This window comes from Malaclemys terrapin, chromosome 9 (genome assembly GCF_027887155.1).
Source record: "Malaclemys terrapin pileata isolate rMalTer1 chromosome 9, rMalTer1.hap1, whole genome shotgun sequence".
NCBI lineage: Eukaryota > Metazoa > Chordata > Testudines > Emydidae > Malaclemys > Malaclemys terrapin.
In genome coordinates, this window is record NC_071513.1 from 19,490,045 (window position 1) to 19,517,019 (window position 26,975).

Here is a 26,975-nt window from a genome sequence, read left to right on the forward strand (position 1 = left end):
AAAGAGCATGTGAACCCACCCCAAAGCTTTTACTGGTATTGTTTGGGGTAGAGGGTGTATGTGGGAAGGAGGGAACAGACAAAAAACTGGGAAAGATATACACAGCGAGAAAGAGAGTATGCACACACCTACCTGCCTGCCTGACCCTGGAAGAAACCTGGGAAGAGGTTTTGGGTCTGGAATGCAGGCTGAAAAAAAGTGCTCTTGGGGTATGTCTATACTACGGGATTAATCCGAATTTATATTATTCGAATTTGGGAAACAGATTGTATAAAGTAGAATGTATGCGGCCACACTAAGCACATTAATTCGGCGGTGTGCGTCCATGTTCCGGGGCTAGCGTCGATTTCTGGAGCGTTGCACTGTGGGTAGCTATCCCATAGCTATCCCATAGTTCCCGAAGTCTCCCCCACCCATTGGAATTCTGGGTTGAGATCCCAGTGCCCGATGGGACAAAAAACATTGTTGCAGGTGGTTCTGGGTACAGCCTCACCCCTCCCTCCCTCCCTGCATGAAAGCAACGGATGGCAGACAACCATTTCGCGCCTTTTTTCCTGGGTGAACACTGCAGACTCCATACCACAGCAAGCATGGAGCCCGCTCAGCTCAAGACAGCAGTCATGAACATTGTAAACACCTCGTGCATTCTCATGGAGTTTATGCTGAGCCAGGACCAGAAAAACGAGGCGAGGAGGCAGCGGCGGCGGCAGCGCAGTGACAAGTGTGATGAGGACATGGACACGGACACGGACACAGAATTCTGTCAAACCGCGGGCCCCGGTGCTTTAGAGATCATGTTGTTAATGGGGCAGGTTCTATCCATGGAACGCTGATTCTGGGCAAGGGAAACAAGCACAGACTGGTGGGACCGCATAGTGTTGCAGGTGTGGGATGATTCCCAGTGGCTGCAGAATTTTCGCATGCGTAAGGGCACTTTCATGGAACTTTGTGACTTGCTGTCCCCTGCCCTGAAACGCCAGAATACCAAGATGAGAGCAGCCCTCACAGTTGAGAAGCGAGTGGTGATAGCCCTATGGAAGCTTGCAACGCCAGACAGCTACCGGTCAGTCGGGAATCAATTTGGAGTGGGCAAATCTACTGTGGGGGCTGCTGTGATGCAAGTAGCCAAAGCAATCACTCAGGTGGTGCTACGAAAGGTAGTGACTCTGGGAAATGTGCAGGTCATAGTGGATGGCGCTGCTGCAATGGGATTCCCTAACTGTGGTGGGGCGATAGATGGAACCCATATCCCTATCTTGGCACCGGAGCACCAGGGTACCCAGTACATAACCCGCAAGGGGTACTTTTCAATGGTGCTGCAAGCACTTGTGGATCACAAGGGACGTTTCACCAACATCAACGTGGGCTGGCCGGGAAGGGTTCATGGAACACTACTCTGTTTAAAGGGCTGCAGCAAGGGACTTACTTTCCGGACCAGAAAATAACCATTGGGGATGTTGAAATGCCAATAGTTATTCTTGGGGACCCAGCCTACCCCTTAATGCCATGGCTTATGAAGCCATACACAGGCAGCCTGGACAGGAGTCAGGAGCTGTTCAACTACAGGCTGAGCAAGTGCAGAATGGTGGTAGAATGTGCATTTGGCCATTTAAAAGGTCGCTGGCGATCGTTACTGACTCGCTCAGACCTCAGCCAAACCAATCTCCCCATTGTTATTTCTGCTTGCTGTGTGCTCCACGATCTCTGTGAAAGTAAGGGGGAGACCTTTATGGCGGGGTGGGAGGCTGAGGCAAATCACCTGGCTGCTGATTACGCGCAGCCAGACACCAGGGCGATTAGAAGAGCACACCAGGAAGCGCTGTGCATCAGAGAAGCTTTGAAAACCAGTTTCATGACTGGCCAGGCTACAGTGTGAAATATCTGTTTGTTTCTCCTTCATGAAAACCCGCCCCCTTTATTGACTCATTCTCTGTAAGGAACCCACCCTCCCCCTTCCCCCAGCTTGCTTTCAAACCAAATAAAGTCACTATCATTTAAAAATCATTTATTCTTTATTAATAGATTATAAAAAGAAGGAGGGAACCCGGGTGGGGTTTGGGAGGAGGATCGGCGGGAAAGAAAAGGCCACTAAAAAAAGGTTAAAAAAATGACAGGCTTTTGCTTGGGCTGTCCACTGGGGTGGAATGGGAAGGTGTACGGAGCCTCGCCCTCCCCCCCCCGCCCCCCCGCCTGGGTGAGGAGGCTATGGAACGTCTGGGTGAGGAGGCTATGGAACATGGTGAGGGGCGAGGGGGGTTATACAGGGCTGTAGCAGCACTCTTATCCTGCTGCCGTTCCTGAAGCTCCACCAGATGCCAGAGCATGTCTGTTTGCTCACGCAGCAGCCCCAGCATTGCATCCTGCCTCTTCTGATCTTCCTGCCGCCACCTCTCATCTCGAGCGTCTCTCCTCTCCTCATGTTGGTCCCTCCTGTCCTCATGTTGGTCCCTCATGTCCTCACGTTGGTCCCTCCTGTCCTCACGTTCACTGGCTTCTTTCCTATACTTTGAAACAGTGTCCTTCCACTCATTCAGATGAGCTCTGTCACTGAGGGTGGATTCCATGATTTCTGCAAACATCTCGTCTCACGTCTTCTTTTTCCGACGCCTTATCTGTGATAGCCTTCGGGACGGAGGAGGGAGGCTTGAAGAATTTGCAGCTGCTGGAGGGAGGGAAAAAGGGAGAGAATTTTTTAAAAAGATACATTTTGCAGAACAATGCTTATACTCTTTCATGGTGACCAACACTATTCACATTACATAGCACATATGATTTCTGTGCAAGGTCGCATTTTGCCTCTTAATATTGAGTGCCTGTGGCTTTGCTGCTAGAGATCACAGACGCAGGTCTGGGCAACAGAATTCGGCTTGCATGCGGCCGTGGTAAGCCATTGTCTTTCGGCTTCTGCGCCCTCCTTTCCCACATACCAAGCAAAGCCTGTTGAGTGCTGCGGTTTTCCTGTTAACATTCAGCAGCAGAAAACAAACTAACCCCGCCCCCCATCCAATTCTCTGGATGATCGCTTTATCCCTCCCCTCACCGCGTGGCTGGTATCAGGAAAGATCCCTGCTAGCCAAACGCGAAAAGCTCTGGGCCAATCCCCCCCCGCCCCCCCACGCTTGGCTAACTGCAGGGAAGGATTTCTTTTCAGCCACAGGCTGACAGCCCAGTAGGAACTGCCACCTCTGTCCCCTTAATTAAATTCCCGTATTTCAACCAGGTTACCATGAGCGATACCACTCTCCTGAGAATTACACAGCAAGATAAAGAATGGATGTTGCTTGAATGCCAGCAAACACCGGGACCATACGCTGCCAGGCTTTATCATGCAATGATACCAGATTACTTGCTGCAAGCATGGCGAGGTCAAGTGTCCTACCATGGAGGACGGAATAAAGCTGCACTGCCCAGAAACCTTGTGGCAAGGCTATTGGAGTACCTCCAGGAGAGCTTCATGGAGATGTCCCTGGAGGATTTCCGCTCCATCCCCAGACACGTTAACAGACTTTTCCAGTAGCTGTACTGGCTGCGAATGCATCCCAAGTCCTCAGGGCAAAGTAATCATTAAAAACCCTTGCTTTTAAAACAAGTTTTATATTTTAAAAGGTAAACTCACCTGAGGTCCCTTCCATGGGGTCATGGTCTTGGATACTGGGTTGGGAGGGTTGGGAGGGTACTTCAGTCAGGCTGAGAAAAAGATCCTGGCTGTTGGGGAGAACGGAGTGCTGGGTGCTCTCTGCAAGCTCCTCCTCCTCCTCTTCCCCGTCCGCAGAATCCTCAGGTGTAGCTGATGAGATTATCCCCGCCTCGGAATCCACAGTCAGAGGTGGGGTAGTGGTGGCGGCCCCCCCTAGAACTGCATGCAGCTCGTCGTAGAAGTGGCACTGATTTGCCTTCTTTGTTTTTTGATAGGCTTGTCTGAGCTCCTTGACTTTCACGCGGCACTGATCTGAGTCCCTATTGTGGCCTCTCTCCATCATGCCCTTGGAGATTTTTTCAAAAGTTTTTGCATTTCGTCTTTTTGAACAAAGTTCTGCTAGCACTGAATCCTCTCCCCATATAGCAATCAGATCCAGTACCTCCCGTACGGTCCATGCTGGTGCTCTTTTTCGATTATCGGCCTGCATGGTTACCTATGCTGATGAGCTATCTGTGGTCACCTGTGCTCTCCACGCTGGGCAAACAGGAAATGAAATTCAAATGTTCACGGGACTTTTCCTGTCTACCTGGCCAGTGCATCCGAGTTCAGATTGCTGTCCAGAGCAGTCACAATGGTGCACTGTGGAATAGCTCCCAGAGGCCAATACCATCGAATTGCGGCCACACTAACCCTAATTCGAAATGATAAAATCAATTTTGGAGCTACTCTGCTCGTCGTGGTGGAGTACAGAAATCGATTTAAAGAGCCCTTTATTTCGAATTAAATGGCTTTGTTGTGTGGACGGGTGCAGGGTTAATTCGATTTAACGCTGCTAAATCCGAATTAAAGTCGTAGTGTAGACCAGGCCTTGGTGTTGGGAGAAAAAGCAGCAGTTTCCTGTATTTGATTCTTTCTACTTTTTAGAGACAAAGGACTTCCAACTGTCTTTGTAAATAAACAAAACAGCATCGAAGACATACCTGACTGTCAACTATTTTTCCTCCTAACTGGAACAATCTACTAGACCCCAATATTTTGGCTAGCCGCTCGAGACAAAAGGGTGACAAGACGGACAGTAATAGTTCACAGCACTGTAAATTGAATTGTCATATATTTCTTTTACAGCTCTGTAATTTAAAAGAAATAGGTGATCACAAATAATTTAAAAATATGAAAAGCCAGCCAGGAAATCTGGCTGCAAATGTTGGAAAATGCATTTCTAAGTGAAAATGACTCACTTGGTTTTGCTCTCATGAGGAGTTAGGAATGCAGACCTGGCATTCCCATTTCACCTGAAACAAGCACTTGAGGGTTTACACACTGAACTAAAAATAGGAAAGATTTAGGATAGCGTTTGTCTTCAAGGAAGGGGAAACTTCTGAACACAAGAGGAAACAGGCCCCTTGCACACAGTGGGAGACCTGTTCTTTACAAGCAACGAATTAATTCTTGTTATGGATGAGAGGTCAGGAAGGATGTGAGAATTAAGTCTTCTGTTTACAGCCTGGATAATCTTCCCCGCATTGCTATGGCAACATACCATTAGACAGACTTATCCTGCAGCACCGTTAACCCTGCTCTGGGGCCTGATCCCGGAAGGTGCTGAACTCACGCTCACAGAGACAGCAGTGAGAGCAGAGAGCATTCAGGGTTAGGTTTACAAATGGATCTAGGTGCCTAAAGATGAAGCTAGGCACTTAGTGGGATTTTTCAAAATGCTTAAGCAATTTAGGCACCTAAGTCCCATTGAAAATCAAGCCCTCGGTACCTTGCAGGACTAAACTCCTAATAATTAGGCCATGCCAAGGAATTAGGCCCTGTCATATTTAGTATGGGGTACTTAAGACATGGAAAATTAAGATTTCATTTTACATTTCAGGGGTGGTGTTAGCTTGTTTTCACAGCTTTCAACATTTGAAGCAAACTAGATGCTTTTGGTTTTGTGCTGTATATTAAAGAGTGGGCCAAATTTGGATCTCAATTAGACTGAAGTAACTCTGAGTTACTCTGGATTTACACTCCTATACGTGAAATCAGAAACTAGCCCAATGTGTATATATAGAAGCAAAAGAGGTCTCCTTCTGTGAGATTTTCCAAAGCTCCTTACAACAATTCCTAGTCTGTCTCTGGCCCTTCCTGGAGTTAGCTCTAATTTTTATTTTTAAGCATTCCCTGTTTAGGTTCCATAGTTGTTGCATGTCTCAGTTTACTTTTATTGCTTTACTTCTTAAATTTATTTAGTCTAATTTTCCACTGGTGTGTAATCTGCATTTGACAGTCATGCAATTTCCTTTCAATTATTTAAAAAAAATGTTTAGATGCAAACATTTTAATGAGTCCCAAATTTCCATGTGTGCAGTTGTAAACATTCTGGCATCTCTGTGCACAAAAACTCTACCCAAGGAGACAATCCAGATGAGGGCAGAGGCTTCTGTAAATGTGCACTGGTACCTGTTAAATGCAGAGAACTTGCACCCAGAACCTCTCCCTGAGAAACTCACAGTATACAGAGACAACACAATTACATCACTCAGGACTTTTCCCCATGTTTGGCGCAACAAAGAATAAACTGTGCTATTCTCAGTCACATCATATGGGCCCAGGCCAACTTCTGTTCAACAAAGGAAAGATTCCAGTTTACTTCAGTGCAAGACCAGGCCCTAAAGACCTGTGATAGAGTAAGCTGCCCCACAGACAGCCAATCTGTTAAAGTGCTAATTCACAAATTGTCTCAAACTCCCTTACTGAGTTATATGCAAAGTCTCAAGGAGAAGATACAAAAAGAAAACTCAACTGCATGGAGCACACTGCAAATCTGCTTCTTCCATCTTCCAATTGCTCTTACCTCAAAAAGTAGAAAGTTGGACATTCCTACCTTAAGACTATGCTTTTGGGAGGACTTCCTCGAGAAGCCAGTACTTGCTCATGGCTGTTGGACTCCATTTTAGGTCATGCGATAATGAGGCAGGTAACTGCTGCTGTTCCTACCTTAATACAGCACCATCAGGTGTTAAGGCTGCAGTATTGCAAAGAAGGAAACAGTACAGCTTCCCATTGAGGGGGGGATTCGTGCTAATAGGTGGTTAATTTGCTCTTATTCTTTGAGGTGGTTTGTTTGTATGTGACTTGTTAGTGATAGACCCTTGTTCCCTCCTGGGCAAAGGAATTCAGGTGGGAAGATGTTTTAATGGGAGAAAAAGTCATTAATAAAAGAGCAAGAAAGAGAATGAAATGAAACCTGCATAGAGAAATGGAAAAGGCTGATTGGCTAAAACCAGGAAAGGGTGGAGCCCAGGGATTATAAAACTGATCTCTAGCTCCAGAAACTCAATCCAGGTCAGGACTTGGAGTCAGTTAGAGATGGGCTCAAAGGTTTCAACCAGATGCCTTTTTGCTCTGAAAAGCAGGTTTTATGAAGGGGAGATTATTTCCTGAGACTGTTGTCACTGGACCATTGTCAGTCAAACTCTGTCTCACATGCAGTGATATCAACAGACAGTACATGTTACTGAGAAGCCCAGTTAGACCCTCCTTAAAATGGGTTGGATACCAGAACAAACCAGGATTAAATTTAAACAAACAGACTTTCCAGCATCCATCTACTCTTTCCTTAATCCTTGAGGGGGTCACACATATATTTTTACTGTGTATTCTTACTAAGTCAATAAAGCTATAACAATGTAAATGTAGAGCAACAGTTATGGGCCCAAATATTGTTGCAAAGTACACATTTCCTCTGCTGGCTCAGGTTGGATAGGTTTGGCATGGAAGCCCAGTGGGGTGGACATTAGCATGAGCTTGACTATACACAATAGAAGGGGCTTGTCTACAGGAAGAGAAGAAGAATCATTCACTTTTGAGTTCTTATCCCAGATCTGCTACTGATGTGCCTTGGCCAATTCACTTCAACTCTCTGTGCCTCAGCTTCCTAGCTGCCACATAGGGATGATTAAATTTACCAGAATAGAGAGGTGGGGGAAGGCTTACTTTACAAAATGCTAATGTTGTCCATTTACACTACTCCTCAATGAATTCCCTGAAGAGCGAAAGCCCGTAATAATATAAGTAACTCCACTGCCTTCAAACTCATTTTAGAAAGTTAACAGAAGGTTTTGTTTATTACGTAACTAATCCCCAAACCCACTGCTCTATTTTTCATCTGCTGGTGCTGCATCTGTACTTGTGCTAGTCTGTAAAGGTGAAGAGGAGGGGGGTGGGAGACAACATACACAGGATGTCACGCCTATTTTCCACTGAGCTACTTTTGCCAAGAAGTGACATTGTTGGAGCATCCAGCCAAAAATGACCGGGCTAACCGTAATCAAGTGATCTTTAAATAACTCCTGACAGATTTTTTTTTTTTAAATGAGAAGTCTTCTACATCTGATTAAACTATACTGCAAAGGGGGACTCATAACCTTTTCAGTTTCCTGGCCTCAGTCAAGGCTGTGTTGCAATTACCAAACACTGCACTGAAGTTTTTAAGCTGAAAGAAACATGTGTTTCAAACTCCAATTCCCTTTGCACTCACTCAACAGTCTCTTTCCACAGTTTCGTGATTTTCTCATGGAGATCAACCAAATTGGTAAAGTAAATATTTCCATCTAAAAAAACTCTTCATGAAAACTGCAGGCGGTTCAGTTCTGTTCTCATTTGTACGCTGGCGAGGTAGAGGTAGAATTAATTGAATTGAAATTTAATATAATAATGTCAGACACAGGAGGTAGTGGTGAGGCCTCAGCCGGAGTACTGGATCCAATTCTGGTCACCACCTTTTAAGAAAGGAAGACACATTAGCTAGTGGTGTGATAGAGAATACTGCATTGAACAGAGTATTTTGGCAGGAGCAGACACATGGAGCAGACCCCATTTGATATAATGCAAGGAAGAAAAAAAGTTTAAGAAAGATGGGACCAAGCTGGAAGGCATCCAGATGAGAGCAACAAAAAAGCTAAGGGGTTTAGAAAACATGACATACGAGGAAAGATTGAAAGAACTGGGCATGTTTAATTTAAAGAAGAGAAGACTGTGGGGAGGGACATGAAAAGTTCAGGACTGTTCTACAGAGGACACTTATCAGTGTTCTCCATGTCCACCAAGGGTAGAACACATAGGCGCTGACTCTATGGGTACTCCAGGGCTGGAGCACTCACAGGAAAAAAATGGTGGGTGCTGAATACCCACCAGCAGCCCCCCCATCAACACCTCTCTCCCCCCCCCAGCACCTCCTGCCCACTGGTGGACCCCACCGATAAGCACCTCCCCCTCCCTCCCAGAGCCTCCTGTGGATCAGCTGTTTCGAGGGGTCAAGAGGCACTGGGGGGAGGAAGGGAGAGTGAGGGCGCAGCGTACTTGGGGGAGGGGGTTGAACTGGATGGGGAAGAGGCGGGGCAGGGAAGAAGCAAGGTGGGGGTGGGGCATTGGAGGAAGGGGGAAATGGGGGCAGGGCCTGGGCGGAGCACCCCCCGGCCGCTTAAAAAATCGGCACCTGTGGTAGAACAAGAAATAATTGGCTTAGTTTGCAGCAAGGAAGATTTATGATAGATATTAGGAGAGCTTTCTGACTCTAAGGAGAGTTAAGCACTGGAACAGGTTACCTAGGGAGGTTATGAACTCCCCATGATTAGTGGGTTTTAAGAACAGCTTAGACAAACATCTGTCAGGAGTGGTCTAGGTACACTTAATCCTCCCTTAGTGTGGGGGGTGGACTAGATGATCTCTCAAGGACCCCCAGGCCTACATTTCTGTAATACTAAGGGGTGTGTGTGTGTGAGAGAGAGAGCGTGCGCACGCACACCTGTCCATGCAGGAACAGCCCTAGGCATTTTTTCTGGCGTCCTCCCAAAGCAGCCAAGCAAACAAAACAAAAATTCCCAAACATGGACAAGCAACACAGCCATACGGCACCCCCAGAGGCTGGTTCCCAGGGCACTGGTCCTGCTCACCTGCACCTAGAACTGGCCCAGTATGTGTGATAGCTATGTCCATCCAAAGATCTCACAGCACTTCAAACATTAGTCATCAGATCTCAGAACACCCACCTACAGTTTACTAATGAAGAAACTGAGGCACAAAAGAGGTTAATTGACTCACCCAACGAGAGTTAGTGTAAAACCCCTAACCAGAACACAGGAGTCCTGATTCCCAAGCCTATGCTCCAACCACTAGGTAACACTGCTTAAGCTTGACCAAGTTTGACCTTTTTTGACATTTGTTCAGAAGGGAACAAACTACGCCCTTGGGTTCCTTGTTCCTACTGCCCAGTCCGAAGCCTGGATAAAGTCAGAGAGTTAGGCAATGACTTGGCAAGTAATCCCCATAAAAAATCTCTAGCTTTGACATGCAGAAGAAAAGGACATAAAACTTTGGCAGTTTCATTTGCTACTCACAACAGCATCAAGTTTCAGGATTCATCTAAATCTTCTGCTACATGCAGAGGATCATGGTTCTTCCATAAACCAGAGGGGGAAGTACATCCACTTCTGCGGCGACATCAGTATCTGAAGATGGGATCATGCAACACTCATTCATTACCAGTTGTTGGGAAAATGACTCTTGACTGAAGAACTGGAAAGGTTGAATGTTGATATATATATGGCATGCAGGAGACTTGGTCGAATCTGAACACCGAGAACACAGCTTTGACTCATAGCGGTGAGATCTTTCAATTGTTGTATGCCTACGATACATCTAATGGGCACACTGGTGTTGCTTTGGTTTTGTCCCTGAGGGCACAAAATGCACTACCAATTTGGCAGGCTTATTCCCCACTCCTGAGAGGCGCCATTATCAGTTTGAAGGTCGGACATGCGGTAGATATTAATGCACATGCTCCATGTGATGCCAGGCCTGATGCTCGAAAAGATGTTTATTATGCCATCTTAAAGATGACATTGTATCTAGTATATCGCCCCAACTTCGTATTGTCATTTTAAGACATATGAATGAGAGAATGGCCAGGATAAAACTGAATTTGAACTGGTGGTATTCAGACCACACTGTTTACCAACAGAGAGCAGAAAATGGATGCATTAATAGATTCTGCTACCACACATGAACTATTTGTAATAGCTACGTGGTTTCTGAACAGGAAATGCCATAAGTATACATTCTGATATCTATCAGGTGATGGTGCAACATTGGACCACATTCTAGTTCAGAAACCCTTGACTAAACGCATCCAGGATGTACATCTATTTAGGAGTGCTGATCTTGCTCTGGATTCTGATCATCGATTCCTAATAGCAACAATTATGTTCCATTTAATAAAGTTCTAGAGACCGGTATTGACTATATCGAAACACTTCAATATTGTTAAATTTATTGATAAAGCAATTGCTCATAATTACATGGTAGTGATTTCCAACAAATATTCTATACTTCATGACCAGCTATCTACCACCAAGGAAGAGTGGACTTTATTTATGCATTCCATCACAGAGATTGCTGGAGAACAACTGGGACTAAGGGATAAATGAAAAAGCATTTGGATTACAGATGATATGATCAAATTATAAGAGGGGGGGAAAAAGAGGTGTGATGTAGAATGGATGCACTGGGCGGATGCTCTGAGCACTGGATGCATAGAGTCGAGTCAGTGAAGAGAGGCAGAAATGGGCAGTAGAAGAAAATAAATGTCTGTTGGAATGATCATAATCAACAGTTGAATAGTGTGGCACAGTGTATTGAGGAAGCCTCTGAAAGACATGACCAGAAATGTGTATTTGAGATTATGAAGACCCTAACTAGATGTCCATTCTCGCAGCTTCCAACAGTTAAGGACAGAAAACAGAAAATCCTGCTAGGATTTTGATGCACAACTTAACTGTTGTCATGAGCATTTTTGTGAATTAATGAACAAGTCCCCACCAAGATGTAAACTACAACTTAATCCAAAAATGAATCCAGCAGAAAATAGGCAGATGACATTAGAGGAAGTGATGCTTGAGGTCAAACAGTTACAAAATGATAAAAGACAGTTACCTTTTCCATAACTGGTGTTCTTCAAGATGTGTTGCTCATGTCTATTCCACAATAGGTGTGCATACTCGCCATGTGCACAGGTGCCGGAAGTTTTTCCCCAAGCAGTACCCCTAGGGGAGAGCCCCAGCGACTCCTGGAGTGGTGCCTCCATGGCGCGGTATAAGGGGCACTGTGCGTTCCCCCCACCCTCAATTCCTTCTTGCCAGACAACTCCGACAGAGGGGAAGGAGAGCGGGATGTGGAATAGACATGAGCAACACATCTCAATGAACACCAGTTATGGAAAAGGTAATTGTCTTTTCTTCTTCGAATGATTGCTCATGTGTATTCCACAATAAGTGATTCCAAGCTATATCTGTTGGAAGTGGGAAGGAGTTCACAAATTCTCAGGACAGAGCACAGCCCTTCCGAACCTGGCATCCTCCCTGGTCTGAGAGACAATCGCATAATGCGAAGTGAACATGTGAACTGAAGACCATGTGGCAGCCCTACAAATGTCCTGAATGGGGACATGGGCCAAAAAGGCAGCCAACGAGGCCTGCGCCCTACTCGAGTGTGCCTTTACAATTGGTGGCAGAGGAATTCCTGCCAGGTCATAACAGATACGGATGTATGAGGTGATCCAGTTGGAGAGCCACTGAGTGGAGATCGGCCGACCTTTCATGCACTCTGCCGATGTGATGAACAGTTGCGAGGACTTTCTAAACGGCTTAGTCCGCTCCAGGTAGAAAGCCAGAGTCCATCTCACAACCAGTGTGTGGAGGCGGCGCTCCTTACTGGACACATGGAGCTTGGGGCAGAGAACCAGCAGAAAAATGTCCTGACCCATGTGATAGGCGGAGACCACCTTCAGGAGGAACGAAGGGTGTGGGCAGAGCTGGACCTTATCTTTATGAAACACCATGTACGGGATCTTGGAGGTCAGAGCCCTGAGTTCTGAGACCCACCTAGCCGACGTGATCGCAACCAGGAAGGCCACCTTCCACGAGAGATGTGACCAGAAGCATGTGGCTAGCGGCTCAAACGGGGGCCCCGTGAGACGGGCCAACACCAGGTTTAGGTCCCACTGCTCTATGGTGAAGGAGGTAGTCCAGAATAAGCTGGATCAGGGCAGCCACCGGGGAAACACCCCGCTCGTCCGCCCATCTGGAAAACCAAGACCACTTTGCCAAGTCGGCTCGGCGCATGGAGAGCCACCTGCTTTCTAGGATGCGCTGAACCCTTTCTGAGCACGTCCTTTCCTCCTATCTAACCACTGAGCAGCCACGCCATGAGGTGGAGTGCTGCGAGCTTGGGGTGGAGGAGGCAGCCCTGGGGTCCCTGGAAAGCAGGTCTGAGTGGGACGGCAATGGCCATGGCTGGGCGAACCCAGGCCCGTGAGGGTCCCTTACCAATGCTGCCTGTGGCATGGAGGAGCAGTCAGAAGGACCCGGGCCTTGTGCGTCTTTATCTTTTCCAGGACCTTGCCGATCAGTGGGAAAGTCATAGAGAAATGGCTTGACCAGGACAGAAGGAAGACATTGGCAATAGTGCCCCATCCAACCCCCCTGGGGACAGCGATGGTTTTGCCAAGTCCCCAACAGGCCCACCTGGGGAGTTCCCCACACTTGGAAAAGTCTGTGCGCCACCTCTGGGTGGAGAGACCACTCGTGCTGAGAGAAGTCCCTGCTCAAGCGATCCACCCGCACGTTCCGAGCGCCCGGCAGATGGAAGGCCTGTAGGCAGATGTCGTGGGCTATACAAAAGTCTCACAACCTCAGGGCTTCGTGGCAGAGGGCAGAGGATCAGGCCCCGTCTCGCCTGTTGATGTAGAACATCGAGGCCGTGTTTTCTGTAAGGACCTTGACCACCCAGCCCTCCAGGTGCGAGCGGAAGGCCATGCATGCCAGCCGTACCCCTCTGAGCTCCTTGACGTTTATGTAGAGGGACAGATCCTGAGCCAACCACAGACCTTGGGTCTGAACGTTCCCCACATGGGCCCCCCCATCCCAGGTCCGATGTGTCGGACACCAGTTCCAGCGACGGGGCTCTGCCCCTGAACGGGATCCCTTGGAGCATGTTTCTCGGGGAGGACCACCACCATAGGGAGGTGATCACTGGTTCAGGCACAGTGAGGACTTTGTCCATCCTGTCTCTGGACTGGGAGAACTCCGAGGCCAACCAGAGCTGGAGGGGCCTCATCCTCAGTCTGGCATGGCGAACCACATACGTGCACACCGAACATGTGACCCAAGAGCTGGAGGCATGCTCTGGCTGTTGTCACCAGAAACCTTGTGACCGTGTCGATGAGTCCCTTCAGGGTCTTGAACCTGTCTGGTGGGAGGGAGGCCCTGGCCGATGTCGCATCCAGGACTGCCCCCATAAACTGTATGCGCTGCACCGGGACTAATGTGGACTTGGTGTTGTTTACCAACAGGCCCCGGGTGGCGCACGTGGACAGGAGGAGCACCACATGATCCTGCACCTGTGACCGGGAGCTGCCCTTGACCAACCAGTCATCCAAATAGGGGAAGATCTGGACCCCTTGGTGCCTGAGGTAGGCCGCCACCACCGACATACATTTTGTGAACACCCTGGGAGCAGTGGACAGGCCAAACAGGAGGACCGTAAATTGGTAGTGTTCCTGCCCCACTGTGAAATGGAGGAAGCGTCTGTGCCCCTCGAATATATGAAATGTGGAAGTACACGTCTTGCAGATCGAGGGCGGCGTACCAGTCCCCGGGATCCAGGGAAAGGATGATGGGGGCCAGAGAGACCATGCAGAACTTGAGCTTCACCATGTACTGGTTCAGGCCTCACAGGTCCAGGATGGGCCTGAGCCCCCCACCCTTGGCCTTCGGGATAAGGAAATAGCGGGAGTAGTACTCTTTGCGTCTGAACTCCGCTGGCACCACTTCCACCGCTCCTAGGCCAAGGAGCCACCCCACCTCCTGCTCAAGCAAGGCCTCATGAGAGGGGTCCGCCAGGAGGGATGGGGACAGAGGGTGGTTGGGCAGGGTAGAGATAAACTGGAGGGTGTAGCCCCAGGAGATGGTGTTGAGGACCCAATGGTCCGAGGTCATCTGCAACCACTCCAGGAGAAAAGCACACAACCATTTGGAGAAGGGAAGCTTTATTGCGGGTGGATCCCTGGTATGAACTGGTAAGTCACCCCCGGGCGTCCTGTCAAAATGGACATTTTCCCACCTGTTTGCCCTTGGAAGGCCCAGGCTGGGGGGCAGACCGGGATTGCCTCTGCAGGCGTTTCTTATAGTCCCAAGACTTTTTATAAGGGGGCTCATATTTAGAATGGGTGGCCTGGGTGGGAGCCTGCTGAGGCTTAAACTTGGTCCTGGCCAGAGCTGGGACATAGAGGCCAAGTGTCTTAAGCATTGTGTGGGAATCTTTCAGGCCGTGCAATTTCACGTCCATCTGTTCCGCAAACAGGGCCTTGCAAACAGAAGGTCCTGCAGGGAGGTCTGTGCCTCACTGGACAGCCCAGACAGCAGGAGCCATGACGCCCTCCTCATGGACACCTCAGAGCCCATAGACCATGCAGCCGTATCGATGGCATCCAACACTGCCTGCAGGGTTGCCATGGCAGCCGCTGTACCCTCCTCCACCAGAGCCTTGAACTCCTTCCCGTCACACTCCTGGAAGGAGTCCTCGAATTTGGGCTCACAAATTGAACTCATACTGCCCCAGGAGGGCTTGATGGTTTGCACCCTTAACTGGAAACTCGAGGATGAATAAACCTTCTTCCTGAATAAGTCCAGCCTCCTTGAGTCTTTATTTTTCGGAGTAGGAGCTGGTTGGCCCTGCCTCTCCCTGTGGTTGACCAACTTGACCACCAGGGAGTTGGGGGCAGTGTAGGTGTACAGGTATTCATGCCTGTTGGCGGGCACGAAGTACTTCCGTTCCGCCCTCTTAGAAATGTGGGGCAAGGCATTTGAAATTTTTGCCACCCTCTTGCGGAGTGGAGGGCCACCTTGCCTGGCGCTGAGTCCAAGGGCTCCTCCACCTCTTTGGCTTGAAGGTTGAGGATTGATGCCACCCTTTTCAACAGTCCCTGGCCTTAGAGTCCTCCTGCGGAATAGATGGAGGAGGGGCCGTAGTTGCCTTATCGGGGAGGATGAGGATGAGGGTGCAGTACTCTGCGTACCCGCTGGTGCCAGAGGTCCCACCACTTGGTCGCCCTCTGGGCCCAGAACCAGAGATGAACACCCCACTGACTCCTTCTGGGAGGCTGAGATAGGGAGGCCGACAGTCTCTCCGAGACTCCAGCCACCGAGCAAGCCACCACCAGGGGCTGCGTTGGGGGCCATGGGGCCCATTGGTACCACAGTGCCGGCTAAGAAGCCCGGTGCCACTGCACCTGCTGTGGCACCGGCGGAGCAGGCTGTTCAACCTGACTAGCCTGTCCCATCGACTGATGGCTACTATATAGGACTTGCAAACATTGTTGGCTGCACACGAGAGGACACCACATCCCACTCTTCTCCAGAGGGCATGTCTATTTCTGAAAATTTTAAGATTTAATTTAATAAAAATCAAGTTTCAGGCTCTTATTTTTAAAAGTAAAAACTTCCAAGGTAAGAAGCAAACTGATGCAATGCTGCCCTACAGTCTGTACTCAGATTTCACCACAGTTGCCAACTTTCACGTGGTAAATAAGCACCCCAACATTCACAAATCCAAAAATCAAGCCAATCTCTAAGAACCCCAACACTATGTGACTAGAGCCTCTCGGTGTGCAGTCTGGGACTGTGGTGGACCCGCTGTGCACCTGACTCTCTCCCCCCCCCGCCTCCAGCCTTGTCCCTGCTTGCCCCCTGGTGCCCCAACTTGCCGGGAGCCGATCAAAAAAAAAAAAAAAGCAGCAACAAGCTACAACAAGCTACAAGCCAAACAAGCAACAAGCTATGTGCCAAAAACTAGCCAACAAGCAACACATAAGCCAATTAAACCAAAAACAAGCCCAATTTCTGCATTTTTTTCATGGGTTTGGCATGTCTTGATGTCATGGTGATGGATACACAAGAACCTATGTAGAACAGATCAACTAGACAGAAAAAAATCTCTCATCAATATCTTCCCGCCTCCCCGAACAAGCTTTTTTACCAGCAAATAATATTTCCTGTTTTGCCAAATTTTTGTCCCGTATCCTTGTTGTGCTCCTTCAGACATGCATAGGAGAAAGGAATAAAAATTCATCCAGAAGAAATAAAAGACAACAACAACAAAATACTACAGACTGAGTTTTATTTTCCAGCTCCTGAGCATGGCAACAGAAAAAGAGAATAGTGCAAAAATATTTCTTCTGTTAGGAAACAACTCATCATAAAAGTCACTGGGGAAAGAAAGCAGTTACTTTGCCTAAGAAATGTTCCTTCTACCATTAGGATCCCATAGACCTATCACTGGTAAACTCCTCAGCTTTTTACTAAAATAAATACACAAATAAATAAATGTAGCTTTTTTAAAAAAAGGGGGGGGGGGACACAAATTATTATAGATTGACAGAAACACTATTCCTCACTCTCGACATTTGTCTCATCAGTTTTTCCCCAAACTACAGAAGATTACATCATTACTCCCTCCCTCCTACACACAAAAATGTCCCTTTTAAGAGGCCTTTAACCCCTGAAGAGCAAATGGGGCCTCTTGCTGCCATCCGGTTTTATACATTTCTAGGAAGTCAATTTCAGTGTTACAGGATTTATTTTTACATGAAAGATGCTCAAATTCTACATTACATAGGGGAGAGAAGGCATTCATGTGCCTATGTAAGTGATTCAAACTACACTGGGATTCTGCGTATTTTAGCAATTGCTTTAAAGCGTCTGTTAAAATATAATAAAACAGGTAGTATAATAGTATAATATAATTATGCTTGAAGTCCAATTAAACCTAGGCCAGATATGAAAAGCTCAGTGGAAAGCAATAATATCCCTTTAAGAATATTGTCACGTGTACACTAGCCAATGAATTGTCTGGGTGCTTTATGCTAGCCTTCCATTGCTATACTGTATTCAATTAGACCCCCTTTTCCTGGTAATGGGAGTTACATCCATGCCAAGGAAACAACAGAACCCTACATTTTTCCAGTTTCATTCTGCAATGACGGATCTATTTTTCCATTTAAAGATCCAGCCATTTAAAAACTGAGTAACCAATTAAATTAGAATTTGTTTTTAATTGAATCCCAAACATTTGGCACATCAAGACTCAAAGAGCAAGGAGAGAGAAAACTCACACCAAACACTTGCCCCAAAAGCGCTTTTCTAAGCAATAATACTGGGAACTGTGCATCCCGAAAGGCCAGAACACATTGGGACAGCTGTATTGTAAGGCTTGCCATGTATGGATATGCAAAAACAGGTCCGTCAAACACACTTGCTAAGTGGGTACAAACCAGTGCAAGGACAAGAGAGAACCAGACTTATCTCTGCAACAGCCCTAATCCAACACTCATTGTAGTCAACAGGAGTCTTTCTACACTGTCGCCAGTGGGTCCTGGATAAGGTTCCGTAACTTCAATGAACTTTCGCTACATCCACAATGAGTGGCCAAACTGTGTTATGAACTGGGTTTTGCACCATGTTTAAATGGTGTTTAAAAGGCCACTTTCAAATGTGCTACAGTTGCACTGCAGAAAAGCCAACTTTGCAGAAAGCCATTGCCGTTGTCCATGGATTGCACAGCTAAACAAGACAAATGAGCTCGCAAGCAAGGGAGACAGACAGAGACACACCCACCCTTCATTAAAATTTCTATAGTGCTGTGACCAATTGTTTTAATTTAACCTCTGGCTCCCAGATTTGCTGACCCAATATTATTTAAGAAACTATTGGCAGCTCATGAAGATGAGAAATATCAAGTTCCTCTTCTAAAGATTAACAATGAAAATACATCAACTCCGACAAGCCTGCTGAGACCTACTCACCTCCAGATGATCAGCATTCTTTCCCTTCCAGTGCAAGATAGGGGGGAAAAATAAAGCAATGGAAGTATTCAACTCATACCAGAAATAAACAAACAAACTTTACATCAGCAGCTTAAAGACAAAGGGCAAGCTTTTCAAAAGTAACTTGTGATTTTGGGTATCCAATTTCAGGCACCCAAAAATGGCCAGATTTTCAAACAGTGAGCCCTTCTCAAATTGGGCAACCAAAAATTGAAGACCCCTAAATTGTTAGTGCCACTCAAAATGTTCCACATTTAATTTTTTCAACTGGGGGGTGGGGGTGAGGGGGCAGAGGAGGGAAAAGAAAGGAGATGATTTTTTTGCGAAACATTTTTCAGAAAAATTTGATCCTGTTTTTCTGACCTGCTATATAATTGGTTGGAAAAATTCACATTTTGCTTTTTTGACCAAAAAATTTTTCAACTAAAAAAGGGACAGATTTTCCCCCATAATTGAAAACACATTAGTTTCCCCATGTTTCAACCACATTTTTGAAAATGCGAGCCAGAGAACTGGATTCTCCTCTCACACTGGTTTCACAGTGGTGCAAACTCCATTTACTTCAGTGAAGCGATTTCTGATCTACACCTGTGTAAGTAAGATTAGAATCAGGTCCCAAAGTGAATTGGATTGAGTGTTAATACACTTTTTTGACAGAAAGAAAATGTTTGTGGTAATTAAAAACAAAAAAAAGCAAACCTATGATAAAAATAAATTTCAAAACACAGGATCCACATTTTAAAACACATTGAAGATATTTTTATGGGTAACTACAGACATGATAATACAGACATTTACAAAAGATTTAGTGCATATTTACACTTTTTAAAAAAAGAATTAAAGCTGCCACATTCTTCAAAGATTTTAGGGCTATTTCAACAACTGAGTTACAAAACAGTTCATTTCCCAATTATGAAATCAGCTTGACAGTTTAAACAAAAAGGAAAAAAATAATCCACACAATTTATTTTAATATAGATTTACATAGAAAAAAAGACCATTCTCTTGATATATGTTCTAAGGTTGTTAAATAGCAAACTTATCGTATTTCCATTCATGGTTTGATATTCTGGACCCTAAAGATAAGCAGCACATTGGTCAGTTTCTTCTGGCTCTTCCCTGTAGGTCACAACTCCAGGGAAAGGAAAACCAAGAGAGTATAAAATGGTAACCCATCTAACAATTACTATTCTATAAATGGAGAACTAGAGAACTAGAATCCTGGAGAATCTCTCTCAGAACCACTGAAGTCAATGGGAGTTTTACCATTGACTCTATGGAGAGGCAAACCTCTAAAGGTTCTGATCAGTATCAAGTTGACCTGTGGATGTTGCGTGGAATCCCAAGGGACAAGTCACCCAAGATTTATTTCAACACTTCTGCTTCTGGTCCCAGCCAGAAAGCAGAGGTGGCTGAAAACTTATTTAAACATTTGAGAACTAAAACAAAAACCCCAAAGGCTCTGCTTGAGTTTGGAGAAGGAAGGGCCTGTTATTTTAATCTAAACTCCTTAGCTCAGCACTTGTTTTACATTTACACAATAGTGCAAACAAGACGGGTTTCAATGCTTTCCTGAAAGCCTAAGAAACATTACTAGAAAATCAAAAACTAAAACTACCCTAGAGTAAGATCTTTTTGGGGAAGGAAAATAAGTATTTTCTTCATAAATACAGTAGTACAATTATATTTACTGTCTTTTACTTTCTAGACATAAAATTGCTAGCTTTTTAAAAAGTTCCTATATGAATATATGAAAAGAGAACCCCCAGGCACATTCGACACAGTGTGGAGAATCAGAGTAAATCTTGTGCTGGTGCTCACCAGTCCTAATGGGTGTTAAAATCCAAAGGCCAAAAAAAGTCTGTCCATACTAAATTTGCAGTGGTACACTGCCACCATTGTAATGACCAGATAAACAACAGTCTCTTTGATGGCTGCTAGTAATAGGATTCACTGGACAGATGTCTAGAGAGACTATTGCAACACATAATTTGAGCAATGGGCTCCTGGAGCATGCAGAGTTCTTGGTAACTTTTGGGTGAATTGTGCAAACCAGCCACATGGATAGCTCCTAGGAAAACCCACTAATTCATTTAATCAACAAACAGCTGATAGACGGGAGCCATTTAACGTCACTAGTGACATGGGGCCAGATTTGAACCAATCATCTAGTGATGAAAGTCTCTGACTCCTATTACTCAGTCCCCTGGGCCATCAAATCTCAAGGTAGTTCCCCATGGAAAGCATTTGTGGGATTGGACTCTTCGTGAGCATTTAAGGGGAAGAGAAAGAGATGAAAAATGTATGCTTGTTCTGCTCTACAAAGAGGAATATGAGGTTTTCCTTATAAAAGCTGCAACTCTGCTTCTAATACCCGAGTTTAAGACAAACTCTTAGTCTAAAGTTTGGTTTGAGATTTAAGATCATTGCAATTACTTTGAATTACAATCTTACTTCAGCAGAAAGTAGTCTACAGAAAGAAAAGGACCAGGTGTGCAGTTTGACTTCTTTAAGTAGCTTCTGTTTAAAAACAAAACTGAAAAATCTGTACAGAGAAAGACTGAAAACTGTATTACACGTCTCCCCCAAAGAAAGCAGCGTGTTTAGAGTCACATCAGGATCACTTAGGGAAGGCTTAGGGGAAAGAATATATTCCTGATGGCTCCTAGTTTGTCAGCTCAGCAAGAAGACCTCAGATCCCCAGCTCACACAAGAATAATACACCGGTTTTCACTTCCTTCCTTTTTTAAATGGCTGACCGTAATAAAAATTTAACTCATGACATCAATGCTAGAAAACAGGGAAATTAACTAAAGCAATAGGAAATTGGGAGAAATGTTTCCCTCCAAACTCATTCACATTTGCCCAGAACTGTCAAAGCCACCATGTAATACTGAAGTTTTGCATTACTGGAGACTTCTAGCCTGCATTTTCAGGAGGAGAGCACTGCTGTGCAACGTCTGTGTTTCACTCAGAAAGCTTAACCCCCTATTTCTTTTCTTCATTAGACTAATTACAATGGAATTTTGTTACCAGGAATGAGTTGGGGGAGGACAAACAACCAGAGTTGACTGGTCCATCCTAATCATCCACACACACGGACCTATGCAAATTGGAGTTTACCCAATCAGACATATGTGCATAATTGATACATAAATTTTAGTACCAATACAGGTCAATTGAGTTAGAATGGACTAATGGGCACAGGATGCAACATTTCTTACCTGCTTCCAAGTAGCACTCAAGAACGTAGTTTTTCCAGACTAACGAAAAGACTTGCACTTCTCACACTGAATCTCTCTCACAGCTATGTTCTCAATCTCCCTAGCAGTTCACTGTATTAAACCCAGCCCACAAAATGTACAATAGGGAACAATCCTATGGCAGGAGGAGGGATACGGTCACACAATGCTTCCAATGACTACAAAGGAGGAGAGGCAACATTTAGAATCATCCAGGGTAGGCATTACTTGATGTCATGGGATGAAATTAAGCAAAAGAGAACATTAGCTATTTTCAACAGTGAGAGCTATGAGGCTGTGATGGGTATCCCCATGGAAAGGGGTAGAACACTTGCCTGGACAAAATATAACAGAATGAACTTTAAGGAACAATTCTGCACAGGCCAAGAGGAAAGATGAGGACCTATGTGGTAGAGATGGGCCAACTCAAAGTACAGCTCTGAATTATCCCACACATTGTGGGTGTCCAGTTTGGCGGGTGGATTCAGGCTGTTGGAGAAAGAGATTAGTGGCAAAGTCAGGGTATTTGCACTGGGGCCATCTCTTACCAACATACGTTGCCATCTCTAACTTTTATGGTTCTAAGACTTCTCAAAGATTAAAATTAGCAAGTGGCAAACCCACCAGGACCAAGAGGAACTGCCTTTCAAGAGTAAAGCGTGATCCATTTAGCTGAATGATTGCTTCAAGTAAAATATAATCTCACTCTGAGCTGATATTCAGGCAATTACAGTGTTAACTTTGGGACAGTGGAAAATCAAGAAAGGTATCTGAGGCCTATTAATGGGGGACACCTTCCTGGGTTTTCTTCTCCCCTGTAAAATCCAGGCTGCTTCCACTGATCTGTTAGGGCCAATTACTTTGATCCTTTTAAAAGTCAATTAGCCAGAGGCTAGAAGACAAAGTACCAATAGGTGATAGCGCTGCAGCCTTCGTACGCCCACTGCAATTTAGGGCCTAATGCACTAAGGCGCCAAGTGCTTTCTACTCAGTGGGAGTTAAGGGTACTGAGTCCATTGAAGGATAAGGCTTGGTGCTTTAACATGAAGCTATGTCAGTCCATAGGAAGATTTGGCTACTACAATACTGTAGTGGAATTTTGGGATCAGCTGAGATGCTTTAGCAGCACTGTCGGGTAAAGACATAAAATTTAAGTAAACCAAGTGTTTTAAAACAAACTAATATTAATACAAGTATTTTCATAAAATTAAAAAAAAAAAACACCCTCAAAACAAGCCTTTTTTAAAATGTGTCTGAACATCCCCCTGCAGGGTTTGCAACCCAAGCACTGCAGCATTTGGGCTAGTTCCTAAAAACCTGAAAGTGAAACTGATGATGAACAGATGTGAAACTTACTCCCTTAAATACTTTAAAACACAGAAATGCTGCTCTCTCCAGTTAGAAGAGGGAAATATTTTGGAAGCACACAGAATTTGCCACTGGAAACTTTTGACAATAACCAACTGTACCCTTTACCTTGTGTAAGGTACTAACGCAGACACTTTGCTATATGAAAGGAGAATCCGTTATTTCATGGAATGAGGGACATACAAACTAGAAAGAGATTTGAAATAGAGGGAAATATACCAAAAATAATTCTCTATCAAGGTCTAATGCAGCAGATCAAGTTGCTAATATTCAAATACTACAGGGCTCAACACCTACACCGGTGGAAATTCAGAGTAATTTCACTGAAGACAGTGGAGTTTCAATAGTGAAAAACAGATGTTATTGAGATCAGGATTAGGCCCACAGTTTCTTCATATTTATTAACTTAAAACCTGAATGCAATATATTATTTATTATCTACTGTATAAATTACTCAAAATTATATATGTATAAAAGTACTGGGGACCCTCTGACACTACTGAAAATGACAAACATAACAATCTCTGGAGCTATTAAAAACAATGTGACTGCAATAGAGTACAAAAAAACCCCAAAAAAGTGCATGAGCACATTGTGAAAATTGAAATCATTCTGGCCCTGGAATATGGGATATCCATGCTGACTTCGTACTACTGAGGGCAATAGAGAAAAAAAGCTCCCTTGATCATCTCTTATACATTTTACAAAGCTACTCAGAATACCTGTACCCTGGAGCCTTCAGTGACATCCAGAACAAAGCACCGCAATCTAGTTGTGATGTTACGTGGTCATTGTGTGACCTGGTGCTCAATAAATTTGCAGAATCATTATGCCCATCTTGGCAGTGTTCAAATGAAATTAACCAACTGCTATGAAAGTAAGTACTATTTTTTTTTAAATACAAGGTTTTAAAAATACTGAAATTAAAAATAGAATTTAGTGCATTTAAGACCTTGGTTTTATCCAGACATTACCAGATCCAGTATTAAAAACAAGCTTGGGGAGGAAGAGAGAGGAGGAAACGACTTTCAAAGAACAAGTATTTTATAATTTAGAACAAATTATAAATTAACCTGTCCACATTTTTGAGACCTAATATACCAGAGCAAAGAGCTGAGTGTTCCTTTATTACTCAGGTACTATATTTTTTCCAATAAAAATGTCTTTCTTTAAAAAATTCTTGCTATTATGTCCCAGCTTTGATACAAGTTCAGCCTTTCAGATGAGGTATTCCACCATTTCTGCATCAGTGAGGTCCTGCCCCAAACTGTGAACAGGCGGTTTTCTTTCCAAAGTGCTGGAGTGGAAAACTGGCCCATCTATATCAAGAGGAGGAAACAAAACAGAAAAGAATCAAGCTATAACTCCAGTTGCCAACTACAGCTATAGTGGGGATATGATTGGAACAAGGGAGTTTCCTGCTTATTCATAAAGGCAGTTTGTGATGTTGGCCAAAAGACTGACAGCAGCTTTTTAAATTTAAAAATTCAGATTTTCTCTCTCTTTCTTTCTCTCTTTCATAGTTATGCAATGATGTATAAATCTGCAGTGACTGCATTAAAACCAGTATAGTCACTCTGTCTTTACACTAACGTAATGGAGATCAGAATCTGTCCCTTTAGCATTAACGTTTCACCAAAGGGCCCTCTAAGACCCAGCCTTTACTGTGATAACCATCTAACTCATATCACCCTACCAACAACTAAACCCATAGAATTGGCAACCCCAAAAGGCTCTGCATGACTAGCACCCTGGGAGAGAAAGTACACGGACCTCATACCAATGCCCCCACTGGAGACCAGTTGGGTCTAGTTACCTGTTTTGTCTGAATTGTAGGGCACACTGGTAGTGGGGAGTCGCCCTGGTACAAGGGCCACTGCAGTGGAAGCAGCTTTATTTTGTTCACTTCCCCTGTCTGTCTGCGTGCTGCAATCTCGGCTGCCTGTTTTCGAGTGTGCAGACAGCAGCGGGGTGGAGGGAAGGACCGGCGAGGGAGTTGAAGGAATGGATTCCGAGCGATATTCTGGACCCAGCAGAACACCTTTGTGGACAGAAAGGGAAGCAGATTTTAAAGCACTTACGTATAAGGAGCATCGCAGCACTAGTTCTGCCCAGTTCACAGTTCTGCACTTCCCCACCTCCTTTCAACTGCCAATCTCAAAGTGCTTTACAAAGGACTGCATTATCCCCATTTTACAGACGGGGAAAGTAAGGCACAGAGGTTGGGAAAACCAAGGTCACTGAGCACTATAAAGGTAATGTTGGAATATGTTTCAACTCCCAAGCCCTATCTCCAGCCACTAGACAATGCTGCTTCCCTTCCATGGCCCACTTCTGTGTAGTCCTGCTCACCCTGAAGTTAATTGAAAAAATTCCCATTTACAGCAATGGGAGTAGTTTTGGGCCCCAAGCCATCTACAGAAAAAATAACTAATAACTTAGACTAATTACAACACATTTTCTCCAAATAAAGGCTGTGAGTCCTTCAGGCCAGTGACCATATCTTTGTATCTGTTTGTAGCGCACCTAGCGCCCTCGGTCAGTACATCGTCCTTCCATTGCTCACACTCCCCCCGAGTAGTTTTAGACCGCGCTCCCTTAACATAGCTAGCAGTGTTTTTGTTAGGATTACAATGTTACCTAAACTGCCCTTCCAGCTTTTGTCCTCCCTCTTCTCTTCCAATATGGGAGTGCTGCTCAGTGTTGAAGAGTGGGACAGCAAGCCTGACCCGGTGTTAGAAATTGACATCAGGGACTTAGCTGGTCTCATTGAAGATAGCTGATCTGTCTTACTGGTCTCTTTCCGGGAGCGCTGCTGGAGGACTTTAATCATGGCATCCTTTTCAATGATCTGAGCATGGAGAGTCTTTATCCTGAGAGGATAACAAAAAGAACAGTATCTTCAGACTGATGCTTCAAAGTCCACTGTGCTCCTGTAAATATCCCTTGCTTTTTAGGCATTCGGGGAATTAGTGCAGCTCTTTGTTAAAGAGAATGCAACCGAGCTAACTGACTTGAATAATGGGTGCTCACTGGCTCACCGTGCCAGAGCGCCAGATCATGGACAAGACTTTCTACACTTGAGAGATCTTCACTGAGCTGCCCACCTCAGGCTACTGGACACAACAACTGCAGAGGCCATTTGAGATCCAAGAGCTGTGGTCAGACAGCAAAGGGATAAGGAAGAGGAGGGATTAATGCTCTTCAGCGTACCTGCACTGTGCCAAACACCAAGACAAACACCCCCATGGAACCGCACTGTTAAGACATGATCCAAATGTATCTGAGCTTGGTGTTAGAGGCACGCGTCTGTATGAAGGTGGTGAAGAGGAACAAGAAGAGCAGACAAATGGGGACAGAACATTAAAAAAATAAACAGAATCAAAAGTCTGAGGGGCACTTATGAATCCAAACCATATCAATAGTGAAAGAAAATGCAATTGTTTTGTTCAACCAAGTGAGCACAACCCGGTATCTCTCATATTACATTGCTATAAGTGGGGCTACCATACCCCGATGGGATGATTCGCAATAGCCTGCCCCAGCCATCAACTTAAAATTACAATACAAAAGAAGCTGTCTGAGAACGAACTGCATTTTACCTGCCCTCCATGTCAAGACACCGCCTATTGGCCATCAGGATCTCCTCTTCTTCCTTCTGAATGCGAGCTTCCAAGGAGGTGTCGTAGCTAGCATTAGGCGAGTGGCTGATCACAGTTGTGTCCCTGAGAATGAGCAGTATAGCAGATAAAGGACCATATGAATCCACTGTCCTCATCCCAACAGCACACAATGA

The 26,975-nt window shown here is 45.2% G+C and overlaps 1 protein-coding gene across 3 annotated transcripts in view; it reads right to left on the bottom strand.

Moving 5' to 3' along the window:
• Positions 1 to 19,301: 19,301 nt before the first annotated feature.
• Positions 19,302 to 26,975, bottom strand: part of AMOT (angiomotin) — an 88,425-nt gene continuing 80,751 nt past the window's right edge. For all 3 annotated transcript variants that reach the window (XM_054039509.1, XM_054039508.1, XM_054039507.1), the window contains exons 10-13: positions 26,782 to 26,904; positions 25,820 to 26,052; positions 24,996 to 25,220; positions 19,302 to 24,498 (exon numbers count right to left, since the gene is read on the bottom strand). In XM_054039509.1, coding sequence (XP_053895484.1) covers positions 24,398 to 24,498; positions 24,996 to 25,220; positions 25,820 to 26,052; positions 26,782 to 26,904 — 682 coding nt within the window. In that variant the 3' untranslated portion in view covers positions 19,302 to 24,397. The remainder of the gene's footprint in view (positions 24,499 to 24,995; positions 25,221 to 25,819; positions 26,053 to 26,781; positions 26,905 to 26,975) is intronic.